This window comes from Camelus ferus, chromosome 3 (assembly GCF_009834535.1).
Source record: "Camelus ferus isolate YT-003-E chromosome 3, BCGSAC_Cfer_1.0, whole genome shotgun sequence".
Taxonomy (NCBI): Eukaryota; Metazoa; Chordata; class Mammalia; order Artiodactyla; family Camelidae; genus Camelus; species Camelus ferus.
This window is the reverse complement of record NC_045698.1, coordinates 24,730,589-24,747,167: the sequence shown is the minus strand read 5'-3', so window position 1 is coordinate 24,747,167 and position 16,579 is coordinate 24,730,589. Positions and strand designations below refer to the sequence as shown.

The window sequence follows — 16,579 nt, the reverse complement described above, 5'->3', positions numbered from 1 at the left end:
TGCCTCTGATGGTGATGATGATGATGATGATGATGATGATGTGTGTGTGTGTATAGCAGATAGAAAGGCTTGTTGAGGGGGTACCAAATGTGAAACTAATTATCTAGAAGTAGCTAATGTAGTGGGATAGGAAAATAAAAAATTATGTCAAAATTTCCAGGGAAAAAACAAGGTGAAAAACCATAAAGAGAAGGTTAAGATCAATGTAACAGAAGAAGTGGGGGTCGGGAGGAAACAGAAAGGAAAAGAAATGCGCAGCACCAGCTTCTAGGAGTAAATACATATAAAGCATTTAGAATGGTGCTCAGTACTCAATTAAGTCTTAGCAATTCATTCATTCATGCAGCAACTAATTATGGATCTGAGTTGTGCCATGAAGGAAAGGGCTATAACAATAAGGTAAAATGATTATTATTACTGTTACTACTACTACTACTACTACTACTACTACTACTACTACTACTACTACTACTAATAATAATAATAATAATAACAGCACTAGGCATAATTCTGGTTGCCAGAGATACAAAAGTGAAACAAAAGAGAGAAAAATAACTACTTTGTGGAGCTTGCATTTTAGTGGTGGGAGGCAAACCATAAACATGATAAATAAATTAATTTACATGAGGAGTTAGAAAGCAGTAAGTGCTACAGAGAAAATAAATAGAACAGAGTCAGGGGGATTAGGAGTGCTGTGGGGCAGCTTTTAAAGTTTTAAATAGAGTGCTGAGCAGTGGGGGCCCACTGAGAAGGTGACTGAGCAAAGGCTGGAAGAGATTTGGGGAGTGAGTGTTCCTGGCAGAGGAGACAGTCAGCCCGAGGATGGCTGGTTCCTGGTTGTCTAGGCTCCTGTTACCTTTGCCTTTCAGGATCCAGGCTCATTCTTGATAGCACACCCCACCCTGCCCTCCCTGACTTCCCAGCCCTTCAGCCTGGAAATGGCCGCAACTTTACTGACTGTACCACTAGCCATGACTCCCTGCACTCTTGTAAGGCTCTTTCTTTTTATACATACTCCCTTTGCCCTCAGATTATTCTTTTCAAGCCAACAAGCCAAGGAGGCTTCATTCTATTAGACATTTTTTTTCCCGGTGGAAATTAAGTTTTTTTTATTACAAAAGTAATACGTAATTATTGTTTTTTAAAAATCCAACAATTTAGATAAATAAGCAGAAAGGGAAGTTTCCTGTTAAGCCTCTTTGTCCTTTTCCTTCCTCTGTCATCAATGATTGTTATTGTTAAAGAGAAAACAGACCAAAAATGGTGTCACTTGTGCTAAATAAAGCCCAGGATACCAAATCTGACTTACTACCTGCCTCTACTGCAGTTTCCACCTTCCCCAGAAATGCAATCTTAATCAGCCAGTTTGGAATTTTCTGGTCAGCACCAAGGAGGTAATCTGTCATGTGGGCCCTTCTTTATATACTCTCAACCCTAGAAAAAGAAGAGGCAATCTGTGTGGCAAAGACCCCTGCAGCTCCCTTCCCCTCAAAAAGAAGATGTCCTGGCCCCAAATAACCTCTCCTTTTTCCCTTTTGCTAATGAGGTCCCTGCCCCATCCTTCTGTTTATAAAAGCCTCCCATTTTGTTCTGTTCCTTAGACAGCCCTCCCAGTTGTTAGACAGGATGCTGTTGAAAAATGCTGGTTAGAGGTTCAAATTTGCTGGACTGAATTTTGTTTATTAGTATATACTGCCAGCCTCTTTTCTGTGCATATATATTTAATAATTGACATACTTTTAAAAACAAAACAAGGCACTATTTTATATATAACATGATTTTTCCCACTTCACAGTATATTATGATCATTGTTGGCAGAACATATACAGAAATACCACATCCTTTTATTTTTTTGTTTAACTTAAGATGTTTAATACAGAGTTCTGGGCTAGGTAAATGTTTATTGTTTTAACGATAAAATATTTGTTAAAATAGTAAACTGATTAGAATGTAAATCTTAAATAAGTAGCAGTTAAGTCTGTTAATGGAATAAGTGATTAGAACGTGAAATCTTTAGGAAATGTTGAAGTGAGTCTAGTAGCTGGCAAAAACACTGATTCTAATCTACAGATATTTGAAGCTACAGCTTAGAATCAGTTTGGTTTTGTGTTCCAGGCAAGACTTTAAGGTTGCTGTGAGAGGTTTCATCCCCCCTCTCAGCCTAATTTCTGACTGTCAAATAACATGTTAAGCCTCTTATATAATATATGGGTTGGTTTTTATTTTGCCTGAGAGCCTCACATGGATGTTTCTGGGAGCAGATACTTAGATGTGAAAGTCTACCTTTCGAAGTGTGAGCTCCTGGGTCCCCAAAGTGATTGTGGCTTATATCTATGAGATATTTGGTTCACTGATCCATTCGAGTAGTTAGGTCATCAATCCGGGGATGGAACACAGCATGCTATCAAGGGGGTTTTAGAATCCTTGTGATATTAACTTTGACCACTTTTTATTACACCAAAAAACTGCAGTTGCCAATATAGTTGGGGTGATTGATAAACAAAAGGGAAAGATGTATTTCTGAAAGAATTTCTCAAATTGAAGCCTGGCATTGGCAGGCAGTGTATGAGCCATGATCCCTTTCAATAATAAATTCCAATAATACTTGGAAAAGTTAATGGGCAATTATTACTGGTTGAATGAAGGAGGAAGGAGGTCAGGATGGTTTAATGTGAGTGAGATACACCCCAGAAGCATGCTTATAAATAAGTAGTTAATAGTCAATAAATTCATTCCAATACAAGAAGATTTAGGGGAAATGATCTACCTAGTGTTTTCATCCTAAAAGGATAATTCACTGTTTCCCTAGAATTGCTGAGTTTAACAGATTGAAATCTTTACTCTTCTCTATAACATCCTTAGTTTTAACTCTGCTAATTTTTTTTCACATGAAAACAGCCTTTAAGCAAGATGATCTCTTTTGATTAAATTAAATTAAAATGAAGAGAGAAAAAACTTTCATTAAGAAACATTTGTAGTGGGAAGCTAAAACCAGAGGTTGAAGATACTTGTAGATGGTATAACCCAAAGAGAAAAGAAATATTTACAGTCACATTTTCAATTCTTCCTAAACTCATTAAAACCACACATTTTCATTCAGGCAAGCTCAAGATTATAAGTAACTTTAATTACCTTTATTCTCCTTTTTCATTATTTCAGTTATAAACATTTCTTTTACTTTTTGGCATAAAGACTCCTTATCTACTTCAGCATTGATTTTTATCAAAATGTTTTCTGGCTCTGTAAACCATTGTTCCAACAAAGGCCAGTTATCCAAGAAGCCTATAATCCTGCAAAACCCAAATATTATGTGAATATCACATATTGACTGAAATAACAGAGTAACATTAAGCATGACTTATCTGATGTACATAATGAAAAAAATAAAAGCAACTTTAAGAAATCTACAGGCAATGGAATATTATCTATTTTAAAGATATCATTTAATGCCATCACGCCATATATTGTTAGATATATGAAAGAATAAGAGAAGATTTGAAAATTCTACCATTTTAGGAAACCTTTGGTGTGGGTTCTTGAAGTGAAAATCTAAGGCGACACCACCTACACTCATAGTAGACTAACTCTGAGCATCGTTCTGGGGGTAGGTACAGGCTGTGTCATCTACTTTTTTCTTAGAGTAAAAGTTGAAAAGAATTTTGCATAAGTATAGATGGTTCTGACTTAATTGTTTTACTCAAATATACTTTTGGAATGATTTTTTGAAACTTTCCTGCCTTCCGAGAGTAGATAGGCTTAATGTAACTCAAATTCCTCTTCCCTAGCTTACTTCATATTTTTTGACTTCTCAGGATTTCAAAAAATTGTCTAATTTTGTCTGATATTTTTTCCAATGAGCAAATTGCACACAACCAAAAGAATATGTGCTTTTTTTTTTAAGCATAAGTTCATTTTAGTAAAACAGAAGTAGTTTTAGAACGATGCTCTCTAGCCTGATGTCTAGCTCTTTGAAATTCCACAATCTTCACTGGCATTTGCTGAAGGAGGGCTGAATTAGGAGTCTACATAATGAACTTGTAAGTTCATGTAACCATAAAGGGAAATGCTGCTTGATTTAATTCTTTTCTCCCCAGACTATGATGACTTATGCTCTGAGTATAAAAGTTAGCACATAAATATTTCATTCAACATCAAAGCTACTTAGTTTTGCTTTACCTGGAAAAGACTGAATGCTAGGAAATACATTTTTATTCTAGACCTGGTGATTCCAAAGTGACTAGTTGTCAGTCTGTTCAAAGGGTAAGAAACAAGAAGCAGGACATGGAGTTTTAAACTAACCTGTGCTGTATTTGGTCTCTTAAATTCTGGTCCTCACCCGTATCTTGGTTTCTAGCGGCTACACGTTGATTGATATTTTCGTGAGGAGTTTCACTTGAAATTTCTTCAGCTATGATATGGAAATTACTTAATTAGATAATTTGCTAAACCAGTCAAAGTTCCAGTAGCACTGCTAAAATGAACTGATGCAAGAAAGCCAAATAGGCATGACCCTGCCTTTGGTCCAATATTAATTACAATGTTTAACAAGATGTTGAAAGAGTATAGTTTTGGGATCAGAATTCAAATTTCCCTTGGCAATTGGGGGAAATGAGATAAAATACAACATTAAAGAAGAGCTGTAGTTTCAATGTAGATGATCTCAGGATTAATTATGATGAGATGAGGATAAAAATGATGGGTCATCAGTAATAACAAACTAGGAAACAATTAGAAAATCAACACTACAGTGTAAAAGTTAAGAATGAAAAAAATAGGGTGGTCATAAAGTCAAATATGTGTAAAAGCTATTTGTCAATTTTACGTTGCAATAGATAAAGTAATTTATCTTTCTAGACTTTATGATTTTTCCCTGTAGAACAGATATGAAGGAATATACCACAACACACCAAAAACAACTCCTCTGACTGAGTCCTATTTGGGATTAATGTACAAAGCCCAGAATACAATGAATTCAGAATAAACAGAAAATCATAAAGAGGAAAAGAAAACCTTGAACTGGATTAAAAGGCATTAGAATTCCTCTGCCAATGCAAGAGAACATTGAAGAAAAAATTAAAAGTGTTCAAGAAAATGAAGGACCCTCACAGGATACAGCCATCAATTGTTCTCCATCTACATTCATGATAGAAAATGAGGAAATTAATTTGGAATACAGAATATGCTTTTAAGTTATTCATAAAACCCAAAGATTACTGACAGCAATGGGTGACTGAAGAAGATGTGGAGACTCTTCTCAGGAGATGCTATCATATACCATTTCATGGTCACTATCTTCTTTGTCAAAGACCAGCACATGGATCAGTCTTCCTCTCTCCCCAAACCGCACCTAAGCATCGGCCCCTTCCCCTCCTCTCCACTTCCGGCCCTCACTAACATGGCCACATCCTGGGTTTTGTGATCCCCTGGAATGGCTTCATCTCTGGAATGGCTCTAACCCTGCAATCTTAATGACCTACACTCATATCGTTTGTCCTTCCAGCACTCCTGTCCAGCTGATGAATCTCTGCAACATCATCCAGTCCCTTAAATTCCTACATCTTTTCCCCCAAATTTACCAGCATTGTTCTGACTTCACTTTATTTTCTAGCAAACCTTAGTTGCATGGTTGAAGACTTCAACTTCTCTCCCTCATCTGACAACTTCAGTTTGTGTCCTTCTGCTACACCAGCCTTAGATGATATTCGTCTTTCTTTCTAAGGCTACACTTATACTGGTAGATCGAAAGAAAATACACAACCTTGTGACCTGTAACCTCACTAATTCTCTGGCTCAAAAATCAGCTGGGCTTTTTCATACATATATGCACCCTTTCCTAAAACAGAGAGAGATATAGAAAGAATACTAAAATAATAATGATAATAAATATCCTGTCCAATGGCTCTTTCCTTTCTTTCAGAGACAAGCTTCTTGAAAGTTATCTCCACTCATGCTCCCCACCTCCCCACCTCCTGTTCGCATCTTGGGCCACAGCAATCCAACTTTCTCTGTCCTCCTCTCCGTTGAAGCAGCTCTCATTCTAGTCATCAAGACATTAAGGCCAATGGACTTTAGTACACACTTCCCTCCTAACATCTAGACCCATTTATAGAACTGTTCTCTGAACACCTTAGCTTAAAAGTCCCACAGGTACCAGGTACTTCAAGCTCAACACGTCATGTGTTTCTTTCCATATCCTCTAAGTGAATGATATCATCATTCAAAAAGCTGTGTGAGTCAGAAGCTAGAAGTCATCCTGTTGTCCCTGTACGACATCTCCCATCCCAACTGATCAGGAAGTTCAGTAGTTTACCCCCTAAATATTGCTTGAAGCTGACTCTTTTTACCTGGCCTCTATAGCTGTCTCAGTGCCTCTGTTTCTTTTCAGGTGGTAATAGTTTTATAACTCATTTCATCGCTTCCAATCTCACTCCCTTTCCAATGCATCTTCCACAATGCAGCTAGAATGACCACTATGAAAAGTACATCCAATAGCATTTACTCTCAGCTTTAATAGAATTTAGTGACTTCACATGGCTTCAGGATAAAGTTCAAACAGCTTAACTTGGGGCAAGACTCTTCCACTGGCCCCTGCCGACCCTCCAGGCTCATTTCTGCCACTCCTCCATACCCCATTGCCTCTCAAACCTACTGATAATCTTGCTTCTCTCTAGACAGACCCTGCTTACCTCTAAGCCTGGCAGACTCCCTCTACCTTCCTCCCTATGATGGCTGGTAAATATCTTCCCAGTCTGGGCTCACCTCCTGTAGCATAGAAATGACTATAGAATAACAACCAGTTTACTTTTGATTCTTCTCCCACTACACTGTAAACTACTTGAGGACAGAGACTTGTCCTTCATTTCTGTTTTATCAGTTCCTGGAATGTTATAAATGTTAGGTAAATATTTACTAGGGGTGCCATTTTAGCTCCCATCACTCTATAACAGTGTTATCCAATGAACTAAGATGATGGAAGCCTGTACTGGTGCTGTCCAGTACAGTAGTCACTAGCCACATATGTACATGAGATGTGGCCAGTGTGATGTACGAAATGAAAATTTTTATTGAGGTACAGTTGATTTACAATGTTCTGTTAGTTTGAATTTTTAATTTATTAATTTAAAATAATTTAAATAGCCACGTGTGGCTAATGGCTGCCATGTTGGACACACAACTCTATACTGTAACCCTTTGGCTCCTTAATTACACTTTCCACTAAACTCTTGATGGCAGGATCCATTTCTTCTTTATTACTCTGTCACCAGTGCCTATCACAGTGTTCTGGTATTCAGCAAGCATGCAATAAATAATAAATGAATATGTGAATGAAGCAGATATTTTAAAAGGATAGAGTTCCATCTGTCTAAAATGGTTTAGGTGGGGTCTTGCTTAAGATGAGGAGAGTAAACTGGCAAAGTGATCTTTCAATGCCATTCAAACTTTACATACTAAGAAAGAAAAATCTAAAGAAATGAAAGAATCACACATTTTCTTAACTTAAAATTTTCTTAACTTAAAATTTTCAAAGTCAAGGATATATTTAGCTTATTCAGTTCTGACCAAAGCAAGTAAGAACTATACAATCAATGATTTCATACTAGTTTTTATGATTTAGAAGAACCTAATCTAGTAGTTGGCTCAGTTCACCTCAGACCTAGAAATATACAATTAGAAATACATATAAAAGGAAAAAAATCACATCATGCTTTAATACCAATTTCTGAGGATAGAGAAATAAGATTATTTATGTGTACATGTGTGAAAAACTTGACTAAAAAAGGCATTCTCCATGAGTAGTGAAGAAAGGGCATTTTTGAGACTAATTTTCAGTCAAGGGTCTAGAAATAAGAAATTAAACTATTTAGAGGCTAACATCAGTTTTGATAAATTTGCCAGAATCATTTGTCATGTAACTCTGAGAAGGAATCGAAAGAACACAAGTTGGATTGAGTTTCCTTAAAAAATTATTGCCATTGGTTTCCTTCGATTTTGAAACACACAATAAATGCCTCCTATGGATCATCAAGAGTGGAGGCAGGAGGAAGCCCTTGCAGGTTATAATCAGCTTTCAGGGACCCTCTCACCCTCAGGTCTTTGTGTGTCCTTAATAACTTGTCAAACTTGTCATTATCTTGAAAGCGAGTCAGACTGATTTGAGCTCGGGGCCCTGCTCTGCCACCAGATGGTCATGATTGGCAGTGCTCTTCTCCAGGCCTCAGACATCCCTGAACAGGAAGAGGGAGTTGGCTGGACAAGCAGAATCATCACGACTGTCTGCAGAGCTCCTCCTCCCTTGTATGAAGAGTAGTAAATTCTCTCTTTTGAGACTGGATGGACAGCATCCAGTTAAAACTACTGGGCTCAGCGGCTGAAGTAATATCTAATGATTTTGTCATTTTACTTAGGTAAACAATGAGAGGAAGACCTCAAAATTATACTAACAAAATAAGGTAGAATGTGACCTTGGACAAGTCAAGTGTTCATGCTTTAAATTTCCACCTATAAATAAAGGCACTGGGATAGATGATGGTCCCCAAGTCTCTCCTGACTCTGAATGTCATTGTATTAGTAGTAACAGCAAAAATAAAAGAATGATGTTACCATTTGTTAAAAGGCAGTTTTCTAAAAAGGTAAAATCAAGACTCTCAAATGTAAAATGACATTGTCTAATTCTTCAATTAACAAGGGACCTAGTAAGATGTTACAACTAGTTCAAATGAAGATCTAAAACACATATTTACAGACAGGAATGCTGAAAAAGATGGTCATAGATGGAAAACTGGTTAGTATGCATAAAGCAATGTAATATTTGGAATCATCTTTTCGAAGTATAGAAATTAATTGTATCTTGACTGAATAAAATTCATTTGCATGTTTATGAACAAGAATCATTTGAATTACTATCAGTTCCCTAAAATTTATAGACTTATAAAAGAGCCCAGTCAAAGTCAATGCAAAGCAGAGACTCCTGTGAAACCAGATCCTCCTACGGATCCAACAGACAATACTCAGCTGTCTATTGAAAGGATGTCCAATAATCTTTAGCTCATTTCAAAGTCTTCCACTATTTTTCCTGATTTATTTATTACATGCTTAGCATCATGCACCAGATTCTATCCTAAGTGTTGAACATTTATCTCATTTAATACCTGTGATATTGTGATATATAAGAAATATATATTTGGTCTTCATCTCTGGCTCCTGATACAGAGCTTTGAAAACCTTTGCAATTTTCTGAGTGACAGAGGTAAGAGGAGCATTTTTTGTTATTCATAATAAGCCCCTTTCAATCTTATCTGAGTTTATGCCAAAGAGGTGAATCTTGGAGGGTGGAGCCCCATTGCCTCAGAACCCAAATGCCTAGAGGGCTGGAACTTCCAGTCCTACCCCCTGATCTCTAGGGAGAGGAGAGGGGCTAGAGACTGGTCATCAATGCTCAATGATTCAGTCAGTCATGCCTACATAATGGAACCTCCATAAAAACTCTAAAGAAGGGGTTCAGAGAGCTTCTGGGTTGGTGAATGCATCCACATGCCAGGAGTGTGGCACACCCCAAACTCCATGGGGACAGAGGCTCCTGAGCTTGAGACTTTTCCAGACTTTGCACCATGTACCTCTCCATCTGGCTATTCATTTGTATCTTCTATGGCATCCTTTATAATACAACAGTAATAGTAACTGGTTTGCTATAAGTCATTATAGCAAATCATCAGATCTGAGGAGGGGTCATGGAAACCCGCAATTTGTAGCCAAGTCAGACAGAAGTCAGGGTAACCTGGGGATCCAGTACTGGAGACAGGCATCTGAAGTGGGGAGAAGTCTTGTGGAACTGAACCCTTAAACTGTGAAAGTCTGTGATAACTCTGGGTAATCAGTGCCAGAACTTGCCAGAATTGAATTAAATTGTAGGACACCCAGCTGGTGTTTTCTGAGAATCAGAGAACTGGGTAGTGTGGAAAACCCACACATTTGGTGTCAGAAGTGTTGTAAGTAAAGAAACAGTTTTCCTTTAATATGCACAACATCACAATGAGGCATTCTATGATATAGGTTGTGAAACAGAGGTTTAGAAAAATGAGGTGCCTTGTCCAAGGTCAAATATCTCATAACCTGGAAAGCCAGGGATCAAGAATATGTGCTTTTACATATTTACATAATTAATTTGTGGAATAAAGTAATATTTTCATTTCAACAATGAAAAGAGGTTAAATAAATCATGAATTTTGGTAAGACTATTCAACCCCACTATGTGAGAACTTCCGCCAACTGACACCTGCTCCTCAGAGTTAATACACAATCCGTGGGGAGGATGTTCCCAGACCCTTGCTTGCAGCACCAATGTGGTTAATGAACTTCATTAGGGCGACACACCGAGAACTACTAGATAGCCATAGGATTCATGCAAGTCTCAAAAAGGGCTCATCTATGCCAGGGGAGCAGCCAAGTTGATGGGAGGGTTCAGTGACATGCTGGCAGTCAGCAGGGAATTCTCCACTAGTCCCAGGCTTGGGCTCCGGTGCTGAACACGGATAGAGCAGGAGGCAACTGTGCTGTACTAGATAATTCTTTGGAAGTCTGAAATGCATTCTTCAAGAAATTGGAACATTCACTGTTTCAGTCAAAGAAAAACAAAGAGCTTTGCATTATTTAAAAAAATATTTAAAAAAAAGAAGAAAAAGTGTCCAGCTTACCCATGATGTCATTCATGCGATTCAGTGAGAAGTTGTCTGAAATGTCTAACAACATGACAAAATCAAAGGCAGAAGGGGGAAGAGGCACTTCTCTGGAAGTCGTAGGGTCAACAGCCAGTGTGGATATTTGTAATTTCTTTCCCTCCATTTCTATGAGGTGTCTGTTGCAGCCTGTGAGCGCCTCCTCCAGGAGCTTTGCTTGGTTTAATGTCATGGGAAAACCATCAAGGATCCAGCCTTTATATTCAGGTATCTGACTAAATTAGAAAAGGACAAACCATTAAAATTTTGATAGAACAAGTATCTTAGAAATAAGAATACAATGAATCTTGCCTTATCTTTCTTTTAATTCCACAGTAACCTCATTCTGCAGGAATTTTATTTCTTTATGGCTAAAATTGGGTTTAGTAATGTACCACAAACACTCCCTTGCTCAGAATCCTTCTGTGGGTCCCTGCTGCCCTCCAAATCTATTCCAGAAGCCATAACATGGTATTTTAAAACGAACTGGACTTCGGTGCAGCCACTATGGAAAAACAGTATGGGGAGTTCTCAAATTAAAAATAGAATTACCATATGATTCAGCAATTCCACTCCAGAGCTTAGGAAAGCATCCTGCATAGAATGGGTTTGCTGATTCATTGGCCTCAGATGAAGAGGACAAATTTCTTGAGCACTTTACCAGGTTGGGGGGACCTCTTCCCCCACCTCCAGTCTCAGGAGCTACTTCAGAGGGTGGAGGAGGTCAGGGCCACACTGCTCTGCCACAGTGCGAGGACACCAGAGGACAGGGAGTGAGGAGACCTAGGCTTTGGCTCTGGCTACACCGCTAACCAGCTATGTGACTGGACTGCAGGACTGAACTGCTATGTGCCCTCCTTTCCTCACTGGAAAAGGATGCATTTGGACTAATTGAAAGGATGTCAAACTGATGACAGTCCTCTAAAGGTGCCTCAGGGCAAAGGGGATGGCGGTGGCAGTGGTGGGAGAGCAGCAGACTTCAGAGGGTGGGGTGTGGATGCTCTAACATCACTGAAACCAAAGGTAAGAGCTGCTTTATAGCTAATGCTTTTCATATACAATTTTCTTTGAACAAGGAGTCCTATGGCTCAAACATGCTTTATTCCAGTTCTGAGAAATGTTGCAGCTATTAGCACGAGATCCCTTCCAGGTTGGAGGATAGCATCCCTGCGGCCTGGTTTCTTCGCCGTTGTATTCAAAGAGTCATCAGTCCAAGATACATCACAACCGAGAGGCAACTTAAATCTTTAATGAGGTCTCTTAAAAAAACTGTAAAGGAGGGCTCCTCCATTCCAGAGGCACAGTAAAACTCCTCTAAAACCTCTTTTCCTCACATCTCTCAGCCTTAATGTTTCCCACGCAGCACAGCTACCCTAATTCCCTCCTCCACTCTAAGCTCTGCCGAAGTCATTCACAGTAACATTTTGATTCTTTTTTTCCATTCTGCTCAAACCTATCTCTTTAGTATATGGATCAACCAAGCCTCTATGGCTTTTAATTTCTTTTCTCTATTGCAAAGGAGGGCAAGGAAATCCTTTAATTCTCATTAAAGAAGGAGAGAAAAGGCTACAAAATTATACCTATTTTGATTTTCTTCTTCCCCCCACCACACATCATCTCTGGGCTGTGCATATATGTTATTCTTTGCCTGTGCAACCCCTGCTTCTCACTGCCTTCCTGCCCAGCACTGCCCAGCCTTTGGATCCCTGGGGTCACTCCATCCTCCTGAGACACAAAATGGGGAATCTCACTGGCCCATGACCACACAGGTAGGGTCTCTCCTCTCCATCATGTCCCTCAGTTTTTCCAAGTACCTAATTTCTCCTTGAACTCCCCCCACAGAATAGAACTTAACCTGAATTCACATCTGAGTGAATGAAGTCAAGGTTGGTAAAGGGGTGAGAGTGAAACACAGGCATCGAAATCACAAAACATATCTTTATCCTGCTGTATGTTTTCTCATGTAGATGAGTGGCATACATTAGACACTAAATTTAAAAAATATTTCTCTATTATTCTTTACACTGCTCTATCTGAGAAAGAACATTTTAAATAGATACAAAGAAGAAAAGTGTGACACGTACTTAATAGCATTTACCATGATGCTGACGAGCAACACATCAGATACGCACTTTCCCTTCTTCAGCAACCTTTCTGACTTCGCACCAAGCTGAGCACGCACAGTGAACTGTGAAGATAAACAATGAGTGGTAGAGAACAGCTCATTTAAAAGTCGTATTCTGAGTATTTGGAGGGGAAAAAAGTTAAATGGTCACGTCCCGTGAAGACATCAATCGTTTAGCACAGTTCTGGAATCGACCAAGCATTAGGGGAAAATGCGTATGCGGGTTTGGAGGTCCCTCCTCTGGCTCCCTTCCTTCCAAGATCCTCCTCTTTAATTTTCAGCCAAATTTCATACTCTAATATCTTAAATCATAGAGATTGGGGCTTTCTGCTTGAGTGCTAGACACTTGTGCCAGGCAGACGGCGCATGCCCTCTGGCATAACCTGTAAGTCTGGCTTTGGTCCACTGAAGTTCTCTTCTGTCAGATCACACACATTTTCCACCTAGTTTCTGCTGTTTGCTTTTCTGCTGCCTGCTTTTGGCCCTCAGATACTTAGCTTCTCTGCTTGCCCAGCATTTATGTTGTTATCTGTAGGAGGGCTAGTCTAATAAAGCTACTCCAGGTCAACAGGAACATTCGTCTCGGCGGTTGTTAACTCAGCCACCAGCGGGAGCATTTTATGTCACATGACATTATGTCTCTACTGAAAACCCTGCAGAGCCTCCCCTTTTCACCCCAAATGTCCTAACCATTGCAGCATGAGGCCCTGGTGAACCTGATTCTTCTTCCGTCCCATCCATCCTCTCACCTCATCCCTTCCTCTTCTCCCACCTTGGGGACCAACCACCTTTCTGCCTCAAGGCTCTCATCCTGAAATGCTGCCCTGGATCCATTGGCTGCTTTGCTCAGTTTTTCAGTCTGCTTAAATCTCACTCTCTCAATGTAATCTCCCTCACTCTACTTTTTCTTTTCTGACGACATCATCACCATTTAATGGGTCATATAATTCATTTATTTGTGTGTTTATGGTTTATTATCTGTCTCCCTCTTTCAGAATGTAAACTCCATAAATTCCAGGAGACCTATCTTTATTGTTCATCACTGATAAACCACCCCGACCCTGAATTACAACAATGCATGGAACATACTATGCCTTTTGAATTGAATTGAATTGAATTGAATTGAATATGGAATTTGGGGAACCCCCTAACTCAATAAATGTAAGTATTAAAATATACTTAGCTTTTCTTCTAATTTATACCTCAATACAGAGTAAAAATTATAAGTCCCCCTTTATCACTGTCTCTAAAACCATTTCTCTCCCCATAGGTCATCATGTGTACAATTTGGCGTGTTTTCTTTTAAAACTTTTTCTAACTTTAAGCAGTTTTGAAATTTAAAATATTACAAAATTGTCTTCCTTGATGAAACACATAAAAGTAATCAAATATACTTTTATTTAGTTTCATTCAATATAATTCCACTTGATTAATCTGACCATTCTATTTGATGACAAAAAAATGTTTCCATATACAGTAAAGCAATATTTCCAATATATATGGAAATATTATTTTCCACGAGAAGCAATAGTCAGTAAATTGTTGTAAACATTTCAGAGATCAATAAAAAATTCTGTAGAGTCATCAATAAGTCTAAGAATAAATTCTGGCAAAAACTCTTTAAAGGTAAAGAGATTGTGAAAGGAAATAAAAGTCATAAATTAAGTGGTAAAGAAAAACACATAAATATAAATTTGGTATTAAGTCTAAAATTTTTAGAAGCATGTGTTTACTTTTTTACCTGGCAGAACTGAGAGCAATTTTGACAGCTTTAGCTATAAAGAGTATTAAGAAAATAAAAAATATTAAGTAAAGACAAATTTATCTAATATTTTACCACTAGATTTATTTTAAACCAAAGAGGAGCACATCGCTATTTCATTTCATTTCATTTGCAGACAAAACCAAAAGACACTTAGACAAACCTAACACATTTCAGTATATGAGTAGCCAAATTAGATTATAGTACTTACTTCAGAGAAACTATCACTTGCTATGACTTCTTCAGCTTTTGGTGATTTTTTAGTATTGGTACCTAGTAACAGGAAAAGTGATAAGAACATACTCTGGTATTTAGAACTAACATCCATGTTAGTATCTAACTGTCTATGGCTTTGGACATACAGGATACTGGATTCAGCTATGCCTGAGACACTCAGAAGAAGGAAGTAACAGGATCACCGCAGCATGGTTTTCACCTTCGCTGCACAACATTAAAGTCCTAGACACTGTATGGCATCGGGTTTTCTCCTCTCTTCCTCCCAGCATGGCTCACTCATAACAATATCATTAGAAATACTTTAATACAGTTTGGGTTTTCTTTCAGAAAGACAAGACAAGATCTCAAGAAAAGTCATTAAAATGTTAATTTGTTACATTTTGACTTAACTGTATCATCAAATTATAGGTAATAAAGATGTCTGAAACTGGAAAGCTCTAGAAGTTGGAGGGATTTTTAGTTAAATTCTATGGGAAAAAATAAGTTTTCAGAGTCTGTTTATAATTAACTGAACTTTTGTAATAGAATATGTCATAAAATATTTATGATAGTTTAAAAAATCAATTAAAATTATCTTGTAAGAAACAAATAACTGAAATAAGGAACAGGTTATATCCTCTTAAAAGGTGGGAAACTTGACTGCTCTGGAAGAGATGCCTGCTCATAATGACTGTACACTAAGTCCAATGGTGATGGCACAGGAGGGTTTTATGCCAGAATACAAGACAGCTATTGAATATGGTAAAGCCTTACTAGCACAAGTAGAAAAGATACTTAAGACTTAAAATTGTTTTCTCTCAATGGCTCTACCAAGGATCTGAAAGACTAAAAGCTCAGATCCCAAGGGGAGATAACTTTTCCTTGGGTTTGGGAAGCTTGGTTCTATTTGCCTTGCCCAAGGCTGGGAATAAACATATTTATCTAAGGGACCACTGTTCAGGTGGGTGAAAGAGGCAGATGGCAGCTCCCCCAGTGTGGTGAACAAAGCAGCAGCATGAGCACGGCAGTGCTCACCCAGAGCCGCAAAGTGAGAAGAAACAATAAGCCACTGTCTCCCTGCCAAGCGGGGAAGAGTGACGATGATTTACCCTGAGCTGTTTTCAAAAACCACAACAAAACTGAGCAACTACTTGAAGGAGTGTGAGAAGATTCCTTTGAAACTTTCATCTCTTTTCCCCAGTTGTAGACAGTGGTCAGGGATGTCTGTGTTTATCTTGCTGTCTGTCACATGACCATGTAGACAACCACGCAACCCACCCACCCCCACCCCGTCTCTCCTTTCTTTCCCTGAAAGTTTATTTATCCTCACATCCATGTGCTCTTACTCTTTGTCTATCTGTCTCTCTTGTGTAAATGATGGATGATTTGTTTTGATAGCTTACTTACCAAGTCTGATTTTATCTTCTGTTTCTGATAATAGTTCAGCTGAAAATACAGTATGCAGATCCTTTGGGGAGAAAACACACACACATGGACACACAGGGAAAGATGTATCATTGTCATACTTCGGTAACATTTTAAATTTTATTCCTATAAGTAAGGTTTGAGAAAAATAGACTATTTCATCTAAAACATTAATGATATTAAGAACTGAGTGAGTTCTGGAAACAACAAAATCTGATGATAACTGGGCACAAAGCTGGCCCACCACCTGGGATGGCCCACCACCTGGGATGGCCCACCCAGACAAGCTGGCAGGGAAGGTTGGAATTTCCCTCTTTTTATATAAGTACCCACGTAATA

At 38.4% G+C, this 16,579-nt stretch overlaps 1 protein-coding gene across 1 annotated transcript in view; it reads right to left on the bottom strand.

The window, feature by feature from the left end:
- The window catches only part of SPEF2 (sperm flagellar 2), a 156,838-nt gene that overhangs the window by 76,396 nt on the left and 63,863 nt on the right, over positions 1-16,579 (bottom strand). Inside the window, exons 13-18 of the mRNA XM_032470906.1 lie at positions 16,223-16,283; positions 14,811-14,872; positions 12,797-12,900; positions 10,692-10,948; positions 4,300-4,408; positions 3,133-3,290 (exon numbers count right to left, since the gene is read on the bottom strand). Of these exons, the coding sequence (XP_032326797.1) occupies positions 3,133-3,290; positions 4,300-4,408; positions 10,692-10,948; positions 12,797-12,900; positions 14,811-14,872; positions 16,223-16,283 (751 nt within the window). The remainder of the gene's footprint in view (positions 1-3,132; positions 3,291-4,299; positions 4,409-10,691; positions 10,949-12,796; positions 12,901-14,810; positions 14,873-16,222; positions 16,284-16,579) is intronic.